Below are 17,284 nucleotides of genomic sequence, written 5' to 3' on the forward strand. Positions count from 1 at the left end.
GCAGTGGAAGATGGCCCAAGTGCTTGGGCCCCTGCTACTCATGTGGGAGACCTGGATCAAGCTCCTGGCTCCTGGCTTGGGCTTGACCCAGGTCCAGCCGTTGTTGCCATCTGAGGAGTAAACCAGTGGATAGAAGATCTCTCCCCCTCTGTTACTCTTTCAAATAAATAAATAAATCTTTTAAGAAACAAACTGAAAATTTTTAAAGACTTATTTATTTATTTGAAAGAGTTACAGAGAGAGGGAGAAACAAAGAAGACAGGAAGGGAGATCTTCCATCCGCTGGTGCACTCCCCAAATGACCACAACGGCCAGGGCTGGGCCAGACTGAAGCCAGTCAGAAGTCAGAGCTTCTTCTGGGTCTCCCACGTGGGTGCAGGGGCCCAAGCACTTGGGCCATCTTCTGCTTTCCCACACATGCTAGCAGGAAGTTGGATCAGAAGTGGAGCAGCCAGGACTCAAGCTGGTGCCCTTAAGAGATGCTGGTGCTACAGATGGCAGCTTAACCTGCTATGCCAAAAGCTATGGCCCCCTAAACTGCAAACCTTTAAAAGTAATCATAGCTAAATTCATCAAGTGTTTTTATATACCAGGCACCAGCAGAATCGCGTTGTACGTTGTATACCTTACCGCCTGCAGTGCACACCATACTGAGCTGTACTCTTCTTGATTAAAGGAATTGCACAAGGTCACACAGTCCAATTCGAACCCAGTCTATCTTAATCCCAAAGCACAAGCAGCTGGGTTTCAGCTACCTGGAATTGGGGTCTTTCTGGGAGACCTGTCAGGCTGGCTAATCACTGCAGAGAGAATTAGACATGAAGTGCGCAGACCTCCAGGTGGGAGAGGGTTTGGAAAATAAGGCGTAAGTCAGTGGAGTTATGTGTAGCCACTTAATGGTAAATATTATAAAGAAGGCATAACTATGCTTTTTTAAATGGTTATGTAATAGAATTTTATTGATTTAAAATTTTTAAATGTATTTATTCATCTACTTGACAGGCAGAGAGAAAAAGAGAGATCCTGTGCCCACTGACACACTCTTCAAATACCCACCACTGCCAGGGCTGGGCTAGGCTGAGGTCGGGTGGCAGGCACCCTTCACTAGCCCTGTCCCCTGCTGTGTTCCTCAGGATGTGCATTAGCAGAAAGCTGGACCTGGAAATGGAGTCCAGACTCAAACCCAGGTTCTCTACTAGCGGATGTGGGCGTCTCAAGAAATGTCTTAACCATTGTGGCAGACGCCTGATAAAGCTGATACCATTGTCAACAAAATTGAATTCATTATGGAATGCGTTATAGTAATAGATAATATATTTGTTTATTAAGTATGGACTATATGCCAGTCTCTGTTCTAGGTTTATATGTGTTGTCATCTTTTTGAATCCTCCTATAGCTACATGACTTGTAGGCAATAATGTTCTATTTCACAAACAAGGCGATGGAGGCACAGAGAGGTTAAGCATTGGTCCAGAGGTTCACAGTGAGCGGTAGAGCTGAGATACCAGCCATGACTTGGAGCCAAGGCTCTTAACCACTTTGATTTGTTGAAATACGCAAAATAGGTGAACATGAAAATAGTCGTATGCAGGTGAAAGGGTTATGATGACTTTTGCTCTTCTTTCCCTCAAATAATTTTTTTATTTTTTAAAAATGCATCATAATACTGATGGTTTTCAGAGCCAGGAAAGAAACCACATGTGACTGTGACCTTTCTTGTCTTCTTTAGCTCATGGCCATTTCATTTTGCTGTGTTTGGTTTTGACTCCACAAACTCAACAGTGCCACTGAGCACACAGGAAGGATACTGGGAGATGTTCACCACGTACCCGAAGTGACTGTGGCTCAGATACTGAGTGGGCTGCTCCTGTTCTGCAGCAGCCCCTGGGTCTGTGTCCCCTCCTCACCATGCTCTTAACATCGGTGAGGATCTTCCTTTGAAAGAAGACTTTTTCCTGACTTGGGAAAGAGTCTGTTGTACCATGACCAAGAGCATCATATTAGGGGCTGGCACTGTGGCATAGCAGGTTAAGCCTCTGCCTGCAGTGCTGGTATCCCTTATGGGTGCTGGTTTGAGCCCTGGCTGCTCTTCTTCCCATCCAGCTCCCTGTTAATGAGCCTGGGAAAGCAGCAGAGCATATGTTGCATCCACTCGTCAGCTAAAATAGAATATTACAGAAACCAGGGACAGTCACAAGTGAATTTTGTTGAAAATGAGAGGCAAGGCAACCGATCAGGACCGACACTCCTTACCAGGGTGCAGCCTCCAACAGCGATTACACAGCTTTTTATGGTATTTTGTCCACTAGGACTCACAATTTCAAACCCCTGGTATGCAGTGAACAATTAAAAAAAAAAAAAAAACCACACACCCAGAATATGGTTGTAAGATAACAGTTAACAATAATAATCCCAGGAACAATAACAAACCCAAGATATGGTTGTAAGATAACAGTGCAGGGCACAGTTCTGTCAACTTAGGCAGAACACTGGGGTTGTGTCTTTTCTCAGTTCCTTGGAATTTGGGCCCACTTGGTTTCACAAGATATACCCTTAGCCATTGGCAAGCAAAGCTAATATGAACAGAAGCAAGAGATCTGCAATTAGCTTTTAGCCACGCTTACTCCATTTTGATTTTGACTCTACACATGGTCCAAGCCCTTGGGCCCCTGCACCCACATGGGAGACCCAGAGGAAGCTCCTGGCTCCTGGCTTCAGATCATCCTAGCTCTGGCCATTTTGGCCATTTGGGGAGTGAACCAGCAGATGTTAGATTCTCTCTCTCTCTCTCTCTGCCTTTCAAATAAATAAATAAATAAAATATTTTTTAAAAAAAGGCATGTTAGCATGAGAAAGACATGGCGCTGATAGTCTCTCTACCTGGGCAAGTGCTCTGAGCCTCCACTTTGCCCTTGGATAACAGAAATAGCAGCGCTGCTCTGTAGGACTTCTGTGGGAATTACACTGGCTAGCGTTTGGATTAGACCTAGACTGCCTGAGGTTAAACTTTTTTCAAATATTAACCATTTGTGTTTCTCTTTTTGATGAGTTGCTTGCTCCTGCCCCTTCCTCATGTGTCTGTTGGTCTCTTGACCTTACAGTTTGTTTAACCCAAGGGCTAAGAGCATTCTGGAAGCTTCTCAGTGGAAGGAGAGGTGTGGGGTGACCCCAGTGACCCCAGTGCTTTTCTTTTTCTCCCAGGAGAATTCCTTGCTGGTCGGGGTTGCCTGCCCTCTGCCTGCAGTTTTTCTCCCAGGAGAATTCCTTGCTGGTCGGGGTTACCTGCCCTGTGCCTGCAGTTCACCCTGTTTTACCCCTTTAGATCATTTCTGCTGCTTTAAAGAGTCCACTTTAGAGTAGCTGATTCCCATCTTGGGTTGCTGTGCCCACAGGGTGGCACCGATGACTTCTCGTTTCGTTCTCTGCACATTTGAGATGTGTTCCGTGAGAATGAGTGTGGCCACAGCAGGTCTGGTGTGCATATTCCTCAGAGCGTGCCCCTGCTTTGCCCTGTGAAATTGCCCAGACTACAGAGAGCTGCCCTTCTTAAGAAGGGTGCAAACGCCTCAGGGAGCGTTCTGATGGGGGCACATTCCTAAGATAGCTGAAGGTCTTTTCCCTCTTGCCTCGCCCCTGTCTTGTCGCAGTTGGACAGTTCTTTGTTTTCTCTCTCTGGGAGCAGAAGGGACCTGGGTCATACAGGCTAAGGATCTCTGATTTGCAGAAGGCATCAACCCTCCTCTCAGCCAAACTGTTAGGAAAACTGGAGAAATTATTGTTACCTTGATTCTTTGTCTCACATGGAAGAAGAATTTCCAAGCGGACAGCAGAGAGATTTACATAGATTTATTAGCGTCACAGACCTCCAGCCAGAGCGCGGTGGAGGGAGGCTTCCAAGAGAGGAAAAAGCCCAAAGGGTTGGTGGTCGTGAGGTTTTTAAGTACAATTTCGAAGGGAATAAAACTGAACAATCAGATTGGCATTCAGACTGGGACAAAACCCATCAAAAGGCCTCATTTACAATTCTCCATCATGTCTGGCCTGCTCAAGATAAAACAAAAAAGCCACCCAGAAGGGTGGGATAGGTAACTGGTTTTCACAGTTAGCTGTGAGCTCAGGAAGAGCTCCCTTGCTATTCTCATGGTAAACTTGGAGATTCCTAAGGAAGGTGGGGGAAGGAAGCAAATATTTTACACCCCAAATTCCACTGGGATCCCCTGACTACCTATTAACCCACCTGACTCCTCACCACAAGACTGTGGAGAGAGCACCCAACAGAAGCACGGACTCCCCTCTTGACAGGAGGGCGGACATTGTGGCACAGCAGGTTAAGCCGTCACCATGTGTGATGCCTGCATCCCCTGTGAGCATGCCAGTTCAAGTCCTGGCCCTTCTGCAGACCCAGCTTCCTGTTAATGCATCCTGGGAGGCAGCGGATGATGGCTTAAGTGCTTGGGCTCCTGCCACCCATGTGGGGCACCCAGATGGAGTTTCAGACTGGCCCAGCCCCTGGCTGTTGCAGGCATTTGGGGAGTGAACCAGTAGATTAAAGATATTTCCCAGGGCTGGCGCTGCAGCTCACTAGGCTAATCCTCCGCCTGCAGCGCCGGCACCCTGGGTTCTAGCCCGGGTTGGGACGCCGGATTCTGTCCCGGTTGCTCCTGTTCCAGTCCAGCTCTCTGCTGTGACCGGGGAAGGCAGTGGAGGATGGCCCAAGTCCTTTGGCCCTGTACCTGCATGGGAGACCAGGAGGAAGCACCTGGCTCCTGGCTTTAGATCGGTGCAGCATGCTGGCCATAGCAGCCATTTGGAGGGTGAACCAACGGAAAAAGGAAGATCTTGCTCTCTGTCTCTCTCTCTCACTGTCTAAATCTGCCTGTCAAAAAAAAAAAAAAAAAGATATTTCCCTATCTCTCTCTCCATCCATCCTCTCTGTAACTCTACCTTTCAAGTAAGCAAAAAATAACTAAAACATTTTTTTAAAGTGACTGGGGATTCCTGGGAAGACCCCTCTTCAGGGTGACATCACAGGCTGCCTGGACAACATCAGCCATGCACTTGTATCCCGACATTTGCTTGTCCATTGTTCACCTGCATGCCCAATTCAGGCTGTGTGGCTTAGCGTAGACTTTACTGGACTGGGAGGCAAAAAATCTGGTTTGACTTGGAGCTTTGCCTTTAAAATAGAAAAACAAGGTTTTGATTTTTTAATGTATTTATTTGGAAGAGAGAGACAGACAGAGATTTCTCATCCACAAATTCATTCCTCAGATGTCCATAACAGCCAGGGCTGGGCCAGGCAGAAGCCAAGGAACTCAATCCAAGCCTCCTATGCGGGTGGCAGAGACCCAAGTACTTGACCTATCACCTGCTGCCTCCCAGGGTGTGCATTAACAGGAAACTGGAATGGAGAGAGGAGATGCCATTCAAACCCAGGCATCTGAAGTGGAGGTTTAACCACTGTGCCACACGCCCACCCCTACATCCCCCATTCCCCAGCCCCTTTTTTTTTTGACACTCTAACCTTGGAAACAGACTATTGCCTCCTCCAGAACACGGAAGATAACTTTCCCTGTTCTGTTACTTCCATGATTGACTTACAGGTTACAAAGACACTGAAAGAATTTTTCCCCCTAGACCTGGGTGGTCCCAGTGTCTGTCCCAGCACCTCCTGCTGAGCTTGAGAATGAGCAGTGCCGCTTCTGCACCGGAGGAGACACGGAGAAGTGAAGAAGTCAGGGGAACTTGACTTTGGTCGGAGTGTGTGTGTGTGTGTGTGTGTGTGTGTCTTTTTTTCCGTGTGTTTTCCGTGCTGGCATTTGAGCGAAGCTGATGGGTGGCACTGTCAGGGGAAAAGCATTTCCTTTCCAGATGCTGCAGTCTTTTTTAACCTGATGAGAGGCCTGAAGATTTCAGGAGAGCAGCTCCCTTGGCGTGTAAGGGGGTGTCTGGAGAAGCCGCCTGTGCTGAGAGCCACAGGCACTGGGGTAAGCTCAGCTTCACAAGCTCAAGGAGCAGGTGGCTTGTGGTGTTGCCTGGGCTGCCAGACTTGGGAGAAGCTTGCCGAAGAGAGGGCAGACAGGCGCAGTGGCTGCCGGAAGGAGGGCTGGGGCACTTGAAGGGGAGCTGTGTGCTGAGGCTCTGGGGACAGGCAGGACCCGACCGGACAGGCACGTGAGTCAGCATTCCCCGGGGGAAGGTTGGGCCATGCAAGGAAGGCGAGCCAGCCTTTTGCCTCTTTGTCCTTGATAAGGAAGAATTTCTCCCTGGAGAGGGAAAGGGGATGCTAGTCTTGGTCACACAGATATAGACCAGAGGGGACCATGGTGGTTGGGAAGGCCTGGGACCAAGTGAAATGGAGGGCTTTGGCCACTGCTTCCCACGGAAGTGCTGTACACCCCTAGCCAGCTTGGAGGGGCTGCCCAGCGATCATTTCTATTGCATCACAGATGCACTTGGTTCTTTAGGATGTTTTTCACATAACCTTAGAGTTCCCGGTACATTTCTGGGTCCTTTTTGTTTTGATGGTTTGGGTTACATACTCAGTTAACGTAGAAAAACACTTTAAAAAAAAAAAGAGAGAGATTTATTTATTTATCTGAAAGGCAGAGTTATAGAGAGAAGTAGAGACAGAAAGAGATCTTCCATCCACTCGTTCACTGCCCAAATGGCTGCAACAGCTGGAGCTGAGCCAGCCAGAAGCCAGGAGCCAGGAGCTTCTTCTGGGTCTCCCATTTGGATTTAGGGGTCCAAGGACTTGGGCCATCTTCTGCTGATTTCCCAGGCTCATTAGCAGGGAGCTGGATGGGAAGAAGAGCAGCCAGCACTCAAACCGATGCCCATATAGGCTGCTGGCACTGCAGGCAGTGGCTTTACATGCTATGCCATAGCTCCAGCCCCAGAAAAATGCTTTTTAAAAAATTATTTTATGTACTTGAAAAGCACAATGACAGAGAGAAAAGGAAAGAGAGAGAGAGATCATCCACTGCTGGTTCACTCTCCAAATGGCCACAATGGCCAGGGCTGGACTAGGCTGAAGCCAGGAGCCTGGAGCTTCTTCCAGGTCTCCCATGCAGATGGCAGGGTCCCAAGCACTTGGGCCATCTTCCACTGCTTTTCCAGGCACATTATCAGAGAGCTGGATCGGAAGCCAAGCAGCTGGGACTCGAATCTGTGCTCCGATGTGGGACACCAGTGCCACATGTAGAAGCCGAACCTGCTTTGTCAGGACAGTGGCCCCCAGAAAGATGCTTTTAACCATCAAGAAAAGTGAATGCTAGCATTCCATAGCCTTGTCCACCGTCACATCATCCTCTACTCTTCCGGAAGTGTCTGAGCCTCCATCTTGAGCAAGATATTCTAGAATCTTCCCAGGAAAGTAAATCCGTGATCAGTGTAGTAGGAAGAACACAGAACCACCCAGGAAGCTTCAACCCTAAGGAAGTCACGGAGACCATCCGTCTGTCCTTTTCTTTGTAGAGTGCAGCACGGACACTTGCCCTGGTCTGGCTGCCCCGGGCACTAGTGTGAGGACAAATGCAGCCTGGGAGGGGAAGTGCTTTCCCGGTGTACCTGGATCAGTGCAGGTGGCGTGCCAGTGACGGCATTGATTTCAGGCGGAAGCTGCCTGGCCTTGGAAATCGCCTGGGGAGGTCAGAGCCACTCTGAAATGACTTACTGATGGGCTTCAATTCCTGGGACAGTCCCGCTCGCTCGCTCGCTCGCTTAGCGCCCTAGCGAGTCAAGGGGACAAGGTCCCCAGACTCCTCTTGCTAAGCCTGTATAAAGGAGCTCAGCGGCGGCCCCTGTCGGATGTCTCCAGCCCTCTGTATCTCCATCTAGTCCAGGAGCCTTGTGCCAGGCACCTCACCCCTGCCTCTGCTCCAAGGAGCGGCAGTGGCAGCTCTGGGCTGAATGGAGACTTAGCTGCCCTGCCTGGGACACTCCAGTGCCCTGCCCCCAGCGTCTCGGTCTGCACTGCAGACTGGAGCCACTGAGCAGTGATTTGGTCGGCACAGCAGGTATCTCCTTGGCTTTCTCTTCCTGTTAGAACTGGATGATTTGGGTGTCAAAGGCAGCCGATGGGGAGAGGAAGCAGGAAGCTGGGTTGGCCAGTCTGGCCCCGGGTATTCACTGGTTATTGTTTCTGGCCCTGCCCTGCCCGGACGGACTCCCATTCACTCAGTGATCAGAAGCTCCGGGTCCCGGGACTGCAGGAGGAAGTCTCTAAAGCAGAGGCGGGAAGAAAGCAGCGCACCCCTGAAGCGTTCAACTCCTAAGGAGGCTGCGTCCTCATTAGCAGCAGTTTTATTCACGAGCCACGTCAGCTGCAGGGTGGAGAAACGTGATGAAGGACAGCTGCCCAGCGCGGCTCCCAGATTTGGAGTCAGGGGGGTTGAGTGCTGTTTGGGTGTGTTTTCCATACGTCGCTGCGAAGTGATGGCAGCTCCGGGAACTAACTTTCCAGCAGAAGGAATTTGACCGTGCTTCCTCTTTCTGCAAGCTCCAGTCTGCGCTTATTGAGTGGTGCATTCCTTTTGGACCCCCACTCACCTATTCCCGGGAGCAAAAAGGAAGTCAGTGTTTGCTTTTCCAGCAAGGTCACGGATCACCTGACCCAGTCCTCTAACAGCTGGGAAGCAGACGGGGCTGTGCTGAACTCATTGTGCACAATCAGCGCTCGTCCTGCAGCCCCCGACCTGGCTTTCTGGGAAGGAGACTCGGAAGCCGTTCCAGCTTCTGGTTCCAGGCTCTGCAGGAGAGGATGCAAAAGGAGGTAATGTGAGCAGAGCTTTCCTTGAGAAGCCCCAGAGCCAGCTGCTGCAATGCAGGCAAAAAAAAAAAAAAAAGACAGGCACTTGCAGAAAAATGCGGGCATGGGGTTGATGAGATTGCGTGGCCGTGTTGCTTGTTGAGTCTTGTTTCCTGGGTCAGCAGAGAGCCGACCGGACAACTGGGCTGGTGGAATCCTGTGCAGGAGTGCTAAGCAGTGGCTGTCAGATGCCTCCTGCTGCTTAGCGCAGGTACCCTTTCCACTCGGAGGCTTGAGGTTCTGGGATGGGGCAGCTGTCCCTGCTGGGCAGGATCCGTCCAGGGTCTGGGTGATTTGTTTTCCCTTTTGGAAAGAGCTTTGTCTTTGCAAGTGACCGTGCAGGCATTGGCGGGGTTCCTGTTTGGTGCACTACCTTGTGAAATATTTGACTTCGTAAGGTTGAATTCTCCAAGAATTCTCATGGCAGTGAGGCAGGGCTTTGAGCCGAGCTTTCTTTTCAAGGAAATCCAAGGTGCTATTTATTTTGGCATGCAGCCTGTGCTGGGATGAAACACAGCATTTTGGTAATTGCAGACTAGAGAAATGTTTGAAGAGAACAAAAGTGTGGAACCAGGTTTCAGTTTCAGGACAAAATAAGGGAGCATTTCTTTACGATTGGATTTGAGGTTAGAAATGAGGTTGAGGGTGGCATCATGAAAGTAGTAAGGGTCGAGGGGGCGCTGTGGGTAATGCTGCAGAAGTTGGGCTGACCAGGAAGAAGGCCTTGCTCTTGGGCACCCAGGGTGCACCCTGCTGGCTCCTTTCTAACACAGCCTGCTACTTGCCCACGGACCGTCGCGGCCATCCCCATCTCTGCACTACCCAGTTGGCTTTGAAAGGTTCTGTGGAATGATGGAGTCGCATAAGCCATCCTGCCCCTAAGTCACTGAGAAACTTTAGGTTGGCCACTTAGCCTCTCTGTGCTTTTGCGTCCTCATCTGTCACTTGGACATGACACCCATTTGCCAGGGTTGTTTCTGGGAGGTGAAGGGAGGAGTTATATCCATGACCTGACTCCCAGTGTAACTGCTTAGCTCCTGCTAGTTTTTGTCGTCATGGTTTCCATTTGAAGACAGGTTATTTTGCTCTCCTTTTTTGTTGTTCGTTTCAGAACTGGGAAATAAGTATCTGCCTCATGTTAGACATCGGGACTTGGGGGTGACATGGGAATGAGTCTTGCAAAAATTCTGGCCTTCACATGCGTACTAGTAGGTGAGAAGAGAGGCAGAGACAGAGAGAGAATGCTGTCTACCCTCAGAACATCTGCAATATGATGAGCTAATGAGGAAGGTTGGGCCTCAACTGGGGATCCTTGGGCTAGGACATACACAAATGAAAAGTTGCAGAACAACATCAGGCAATAAAAGAGGCTGACCCGGGTTGGCATTGTAGCACAGCGGGTTAAGCCACTGCCTGCAGCCACCGGCATCCCATATGAGTTCAAGTCCCGGCTGCTTCACTTCCAGTCCAGCTCCCTGTTAATGCACCTGGGAAAGCAACAGAAGATGTACAAGTACTTGGTCCCCTGCCACCCACGTGGGAGACCTGGGTGGAGCTCCTGGCTTGACTTAGACTAGCTCTGGCCATTGTGGCCATTTGGGGAGTGAAGCAGCAGATGGAAGATCTCTCTGTTTCTCTCTGCCTCTCCTCTTTCTGTAACTTTGCCTTTCAAATAAATAAAATAATTTTTTTAAAAAAGGTACTGAATCCTGAGGGATACAGCTTAACAGAATGAGTGATAAATTGCTTTATGTCAAAGCTTTAAATACTCCAGAGGGTTGCAAAATTCCTCTTCCAAAGAGAATTCTGTGCTATCGCAGAGTGGCTTTGCTCCTCCTTTCCACTCACCTCTCCACGTCAACCATCCGCCTCCCAAGAGAAGCCCCCTGAGCTAAACTCCCACGACATCTGCCCCAAGGACCGTGGATTATGGTGGGAGGCTGGGGCGGTGGCAACGGTGGGAGCTAGACATGGCCGTTCCTTCCTTTCTCCTTTAGAGGAAAAGTTGGCTGAGCCCCTTTCTCAGCTCCATTTGATTTCTGTAGCCTTGAAATCATTCATTCTAATAAAATTCAAGTCATAGAGAAACCTTAGGGGTTCCTATGTCGTTCTTTAGGAAACTGACCTAATGTGTGCTGGTGACTGCCTGAGGCCGTAGGGTGAGATACACAGTGTGCAGAATTCCTCGTTCTGATGGAACGTGAGGGACTTCCTGGTGAGGATGGGAGTGTGTGCGGCCAGTGGTCCAGCTGCACCCAGGTGGCCCCACTGCCTCAGCAGGGGCCCGGCTGCTTGGTGGCCAGTGTGGGAGAAGCAGGGGAGCCTCTGTCCCCGCTTATGGAGAACTAGGGATCAGCCGTGGCCTCGGTGGCCAGGGCTGGCTTACAAGGTGGCCAGACGATTACAAATCACATCTGTTCCCACTGCAGGCTTGGAGTTGGCCAACCTTGAGGACAAATCCTGCCCCAGAACTTGCTTGTTATGTGCCCTTCAGTGGGCCTTTCAACTCTCTCAGCCTCAGTTTCCCCCTCTGAAAAATGAGAGAAGTAATCTTTTCTCTGGGGCCAGCATTGTGGCATAGTGGGTTAAGTCACCGCCTGCAATGCTGGCATTCCACGTGGGCACCGTTTCAGTCCTGGCTGCTCCACTTCCAATCCAGCCCCCTGCTAATGCACCTGGGAAAGCAGTGGAAGATGGCCCAAGTGCTTGCACCCCTATACCACATGGGAGACCTAAAGATCCAGGTGGAGCTCCTGGATCCTGGCTTCAGCCTAGCCCTGCACCCTTTCGACCCTTTGAGGCCTCTCTCTCTCTTTCTTCCTCTCTCGCGCGCGCTCTCTCTCTCTCTTTTTTTTTTTTTTTTTTTTTTTTTTGACAGGCAGAGTGGACCGTGAGAGAGAGAGAGACAGAGAGAAAGGTCTTCCTTTGCCGTTGGGTCACCCTCCAATGGCCGCCGCGGCTGGCGCACCGCGCTGATCCGATGGCAGGAGCCAGGTGCTTCTCCTGGTCTCCCATGGGGTGCAGGGCCCAAGCACTTGGGCCATCCTCCACTGCACTCCCTGGCCACAGCAGAGAGCTGGCCTGGAAGAGGGGCAACCGGGACAGAATCCGGCGCCCCGACCGGGACTAGAACCCGGTGTGCCGGCGCTGCAAGGCGGAGGATTAGCCTAGTGAGCCGCGGCGCCAGCCCCTCTCTCTATCTCTCTTCCTCTCTCTGTAACTCTGCCTTTCAAATAACAAATGAAATCTTTAAAAAATTAATTTTAAAGAATCCTTTCTGAGTTATGATGAGGACTGCTTGAGATAATTAGCGTACATCAAGTGACCAAGAACAAGAGAGGGCTGCGGTGCTGGAGAGGGGGCCTGGGGTTTTCCCCCACCCCCCCTTCCCTCCCCAGGCATCACTTGAGCCTCTCCTGCCTGCCAGCAGCGCTCACTGCAGACTGCAGGCCCAGGTGTGGAGAGGGGTAAAGTGTCCTCCGCCCGAGAGCCCGCTCTCTATAAAGAAGGGCAGAGGCAACTGGCCCTCCCTCTCCTCTCCACCGCCCACCCACTTTACAGCCACACTCAGCTGCAAGAGCCTGCTTTATCCCTCGCTTCTCTCTTCCACCAAACTAAACTCCAGGACAAGAGTCTTCAGGGAGCTCATGGCAAATGCGTATTATGAAATGATTATGCATGGATTTCAAAATGTTTTTGCACCAAAATAAATCCTTTCATGCCGTTTTCCATGAGTTTTTGTTTGCGGGTCAGGGACTTGCTCTGCGGGACTTGGTGTTGGCATTCCTTCTGCAGAGTGTCTCTGCTTCCAGAAAACCTGCCTGTCCTTTGCACTCCATCTGACCGCAGAGGGCGGGCTGCTGTGGTAGCTGCGTGGAGAAGGGTTTGGAGGAGCCAGGGCAGGAGCCAGGGCAGTGACCTTGGCGCACAAGCAGCACGCACAGAAAGAAGTCGTATTAAACTCCCTGTGGGCCGACTTCAGAATTCCCCTCTCACTTGCAGGCCTGGTTTTCTCAGCTCTCTTCTGTGACTTGTCCCGTCTCCTTTTCCCCCTCCTTGGTTGCCAGGGTGGCATTGGGGGGTGGGGGGATCACTCCTCATCCTTCTCTCTCATCCTGTTTGCCCCAGTCCTTTCCTCATCACTGGTCCACTTTTCTGTCTGGAGTTCATTGTCAAGTGTGTCGGGATCCCTAAAGTAACCCCACTGCTGCCGTGGCATCACACGTGTATCTCATTATGCTGATGTATGTGGAGTTACGATCATAAAAAGCCGATTTCCTGGATGACTGATTGTAGTGGGGGCAGGAGCTGGGTTGTGCACCATTTGAAGGAAGAATCTTGGGACTGGATTAAAACTTTGGGGAGACTGTGTGGTCGCACATCGTAAGGTACACTAATTGAGAGTCAGGACCATAGTTCTGATAGGAGCCAGCATTGTGGATGCCAAATGGAGACCCGGCTGCTCCACTTCCGATCCCACTCCCTGCTACTGTGCCTAGGAAAGCAGTAGAAGATGGCCCAAGTCCTTGGACCCCTGCACCCACGTGGGAGACCTGGAAGAAGCTCCTGGCTCCTGGCTTCAGGCTGGTACAGCCCTGGCTATTGTGGCCATTTGAGGAGTGAACCAGCAGATGGAAGATCTCTTTCCCTCTCTCTCTCTCTCTCTTTCCCTCTGTTTCTCCTTCTCTCTCTGTAACTATACCTTTCAAATAAATTTTAAAAAATAGTTTCTGATGTGTTCTGGCCACCTGGGTTGAACTCATACTACCCGTGGCTAGACGTCACCTCCAGGTAACGGCTGCTCATCGGGAGCAGATTGTCCGTCTTTGTCTTGTATTTGACGTGGATGTCACAGCTCTTACGTGGATGACACAGTTGTAGGCTCTCTGACTCCAGCTTTCTCATCCAGTGGAATAGAAGGACAAGGACAGATAGATTGCAACTCTTGAGATTATGGAAAGGCCAATGTGCTGGTTCCAGCTCCGCACTAATACACTGATCTTAGATCTTAATCATGTGAGATCTTAGATCTTAATCATGTGAGATCTTAGAGCAGCGAATGTCAGCCTCAGTTGCCTCTTCTGCCTAGTGAGAGGGGTTGGACCAAATGCTTCCTTTGTGGCCAGCGGTTGCCAGCATTCCACAGGACACACCAGAATCGGGCTCCAGGCATGCGCCCAGGTTTGAGCCTCCCTCCTGGAGGGCCGGGAGCTCCGGGAAAAGCAGGGATGGGAGTTACTTTCTCGGGTGCTGTGCTTGCTCAGCTCTCTTATTCTAGTGTTAACGAGACTCGACCCCCTGTCCTTTCTTTCAGAGTCCTCAGCTGGAGGAAGAGTGCCTGAGAGGCTGAGGGTGACACTGCCGAAAATGGAGAAGACAGACGGTAGGCGGGCTGCTTCCTGTTCCCAGGCTGACAGGGACCCTGTGGACTGCGAAGGGGTTTTCGCCGTAACCCTGGAAACAGCCTCCGAGAGGCCAGGCAGGCAGTGCTGGGAGGCCCACGCCATGTACAGAGCAGCAGTGGCAGAACTTGCGGCCCACGGGCCACAGAAGACCTGCAAAATCATTTGGTGTGGCCTTGCCAAAGCAAGCTCAGGCGGGACTTAAAGTCCAATAAATCTCTAGCAGGCCAATTTTTAAGTTGATAATTTTGAATTTGATAGCTGATAAATATCAATCCCGTGAATAATGTTGTAAATATCCAAATGGCACTTGGCAAAAAAAAAGTTTCCCTAGCCCTGATGTAGATGTAAGGAAGCCTTACAAAGTGTGGGAGGGTGGACTTGTGTAATATTTGGAGCATTTTCTCATCTCATCCGAGCACCAAGAAGGAACAGTGTGCTCCGTCTCCCTACTCTTGTTTTATAGATGTAGAACCTGAGGCCAAGGACAGAGGCATGCTACGTGGCGAGAGAGCCTCCAATCGAGTCATTTACTGTCTCGGAGCCCCAGGCCCCTCATGTACCAGTTAGCTTTGCTGTGCAACAAGCCACTCGAAAATTTAGCGACTTAAAGACATTCTTTCTCCGGATTCTGTAGCTTGCCAGGGCCTCTAATCTGGACTGGGCTGGCTGGGCTGATCTTTCCTGCGCTCATTCAGGTGTCCGTGGTCCTCTGGGTGACTTGGCTGGGGCCGAGTGGCTTAGAATGGCCATACTCACAAGCTTGATGGTGGACCTGTTGTCACCTGGGGCATGGGTGATGACTTGGCCACGTGTCTCTAATGTAGGAGGCCAACTTGGGCTTGTCCATGCGATGGTACAAGGGTTCAAGCATGAGAACACACAAACCGAAATGTTTAGGCATTGTTCACCAGTTTGCATGTGACGCATTTGCTGTTGACCCACAACCCAGTGTCAGCGGAGGAGCCCCTAATCCCCCTTGAATCACAGGGCCCATCCTTTAACACAGGATACAGGGGAAAGACACCCGCTCCAACCCCGCCTCTCCTCCTTTTCTCCAAATGCAGTGACCATGTGTTCCAAAAGTCTGACCTTCTCCGCAGAGAGCCGCCTTCACAGTGTGTCCCTGGAAGTGGTCCCACGGGACACCAGCCAATTCCCCAGTGCCCTGGAGCCTGTCATCTGGCCACCTGGCTGGGCCTGCAACCTCTGCTCCTCCCCCTCCCCCATGGGACTGTCCACAGCTGGCTCAGGACAGTCCCCTCCCTTCAGGCACAGGTGTCTCCCAGGACAAGGAGGGGGAAAGCTCCTAGGCTGTCTCCACCTTTTGAAAAAAGCTCGTTTAAGTCCCCTTCTGGCCAGCTATATTTTTGGCTGCTTTCTCTCTAGTTTCTGTTTTTCCCGTTTCCTCTGAAACTGAAGTTAGGCCTTGGGACTTTTCTTACTTAGGGTCTCCTGGTGAGCTCACGCACCTGCTGCTCACTGGCACTGGAGTGCCATTCACGCACTTGGCACTCCCTCCTGACCTCACCCCTCCCATCCTCCTCCCTCCTGCCTGTGTGTGACTCCCAGGCCGATGGCCGTGTCTCCACATCATTTACAATGACGCAGGGAGCTGCTATATTTTCACAGCAAAACTCTGCAGGCACTTCCAGGGAGCTCAGAGCCTCTTTTTTTACAAATGTATTTTTATTTTTTATTTATTTGAAAGGCAGAGTGGCAGAGAGAGGGAGGAACAGAGAAAATGGGTTCTTCCATCCACTGGTTCACTCCCTAAATGGCTGCAGCCCAAGTGAAGCCAGGAGCCAGGAACTCCATCTGGTCTCCCACATGGGTGCAGGGGCTCAAGCACTTGGGCCATCTTCCATTGCCTTCCCAGGTGCATTAGCAGGGAGCTGGATCAGAAGTGGGGCAGCAGGGATCCCAATTTCGGAAGCCAGTGTTGCAGGTGGTGTAACAGCTTAGACCACTGTGCCGCAATGCCGCCGCCCCCCTGAACCTCTTGAGTCTTACCTTCCCTTTTCTCCTGACTCATCTTCTTACTCGCCTTCCCCTCAAGACTGATTCGTCACACACAGAGCTCCGTGTTCCACGGAGAGCTCTCCGAGAATCCGCCCCTGTTCCACTCAGAACCTGCCCATCCTGCCTCTGTGTGCCTTTGGGCAGCCCCTGCTCTGTGCCGTGCGCTCTAATAATCAATCAGGCAGCGCCGCAAGCCAGACAACAGTGCCTCCCTTTACAGGTGGAGAAATGGAGGCCCAGGGAAAGGAAGTCGTTTCCCCAGAATCCCACAGGCAGGAGACGGCAGCCGGGATTCAAATCCCGCCAGCTTGGCCGTGTGTTGGTTCATCTGATTTCGACCATCATTTTGAGCAGACAGTCCTCTTAATTAATTCTTGCCCTGGCCCAGAGCCCGGAATTCTGAGCTCCTGCCTGCCTGTCACCAGGTAGAATTAGCAGGTGATCGTGGGCATCCCTGGATATCAGCTCAAGCTCACTGCCAGGTCCTGCACTGTCCTGTGCACAGGGAGAAAGAGAAGGAACGAGGAGTGACAGGTAGCAGGCAGGGCTCTATGATGGATTACTGTGTGCTGTGTGTGAGAGAAAGAAAGAGAGTGTGTGTGTGCATGAGAGAGAGAGAGAGAGAGAGAGAGAGAGAGAGAGAGAGAGGCTGGCACTGTGGCTTAGAGGTTAAGCCTCTGCTTGCATCACCAGCATCCCATATGGGTACCAGTTTATGTCCTGGCTGCCCCTCTTCTGACCCAGCTCTCTGCTATGGCCTGGGACAGCAGCGGAAGATGGCCCAAGTACTTGGGTCCCTGCACTCACATGGCTCCTGGCTGCTGGCTCCAGATAGGCCCAACTCCGGCCATTGTGGCCATTTGGGGAATGAATCTTTTCTCTCTCTATCTCTCCCTCTCTCTCTGTAACTCTGCCTCTCAAATAAATAAATAAATATTGAGAGACAGAGAAAGAGAGGGAGAGAGAGCCCATAGGGCTAGCTTAGGAACGCACTCACTAAACTTGCCACCCTGGTTGGCTGCTCAGCTCACTCCCCCTTCTCTCCCTT

At 51.0% G+C, this 17,284-nt stretch overlaps 1 protein-coding gene across 2 annotated transcripts in view; it reads left to right on the plus strand.

The window, feature by feature from the left end:
- The window catches only part of KANK4 (KN motif and ankyrin repeat domains 4), an 85,679-nt gene that overhangs the window by 34,769 nt on the left and 33,626 nt on the right, over nucleotides 1-17,284 (plus strand). The window contains exons 1-2 of one of the 2 annotated variants that reach the window (XM_051857690.2): nucleotides 8,136-8,776; nucleotides 14,127-14,195. In XM_051857690.2, the coding sequence (XP_051713650.2) occupies nucleotides 14,180-14,195 (16 nt within the window). In that variant the 5' untranslated portion in view covers nucleotides 8,136-8,776; nucleotides 14,127-14,179. Of the gene's footprint in view, nucleotides 1-8,135; nucleotides 8,777-14,126; nucleotides 14,196-17,284 lie in introns of those variants that run through there. The other variant, XM_008265153.4, reaches the window with a different exon arrangement.

Source organism: Oryctolagus cuniculus, chromosome 7 (genome assembly GCF_964237555.1).
Source record: "Oryctolagus cuniculus chromosome 7, mOryCun1.1, whole genome shotgun sequence".
NCBI lineage: Eukaryota > Metazoa > Chordata > Mammalia > Lagomorpha > Leporidae > Oryctolagus > Oryctolagus cuniculus.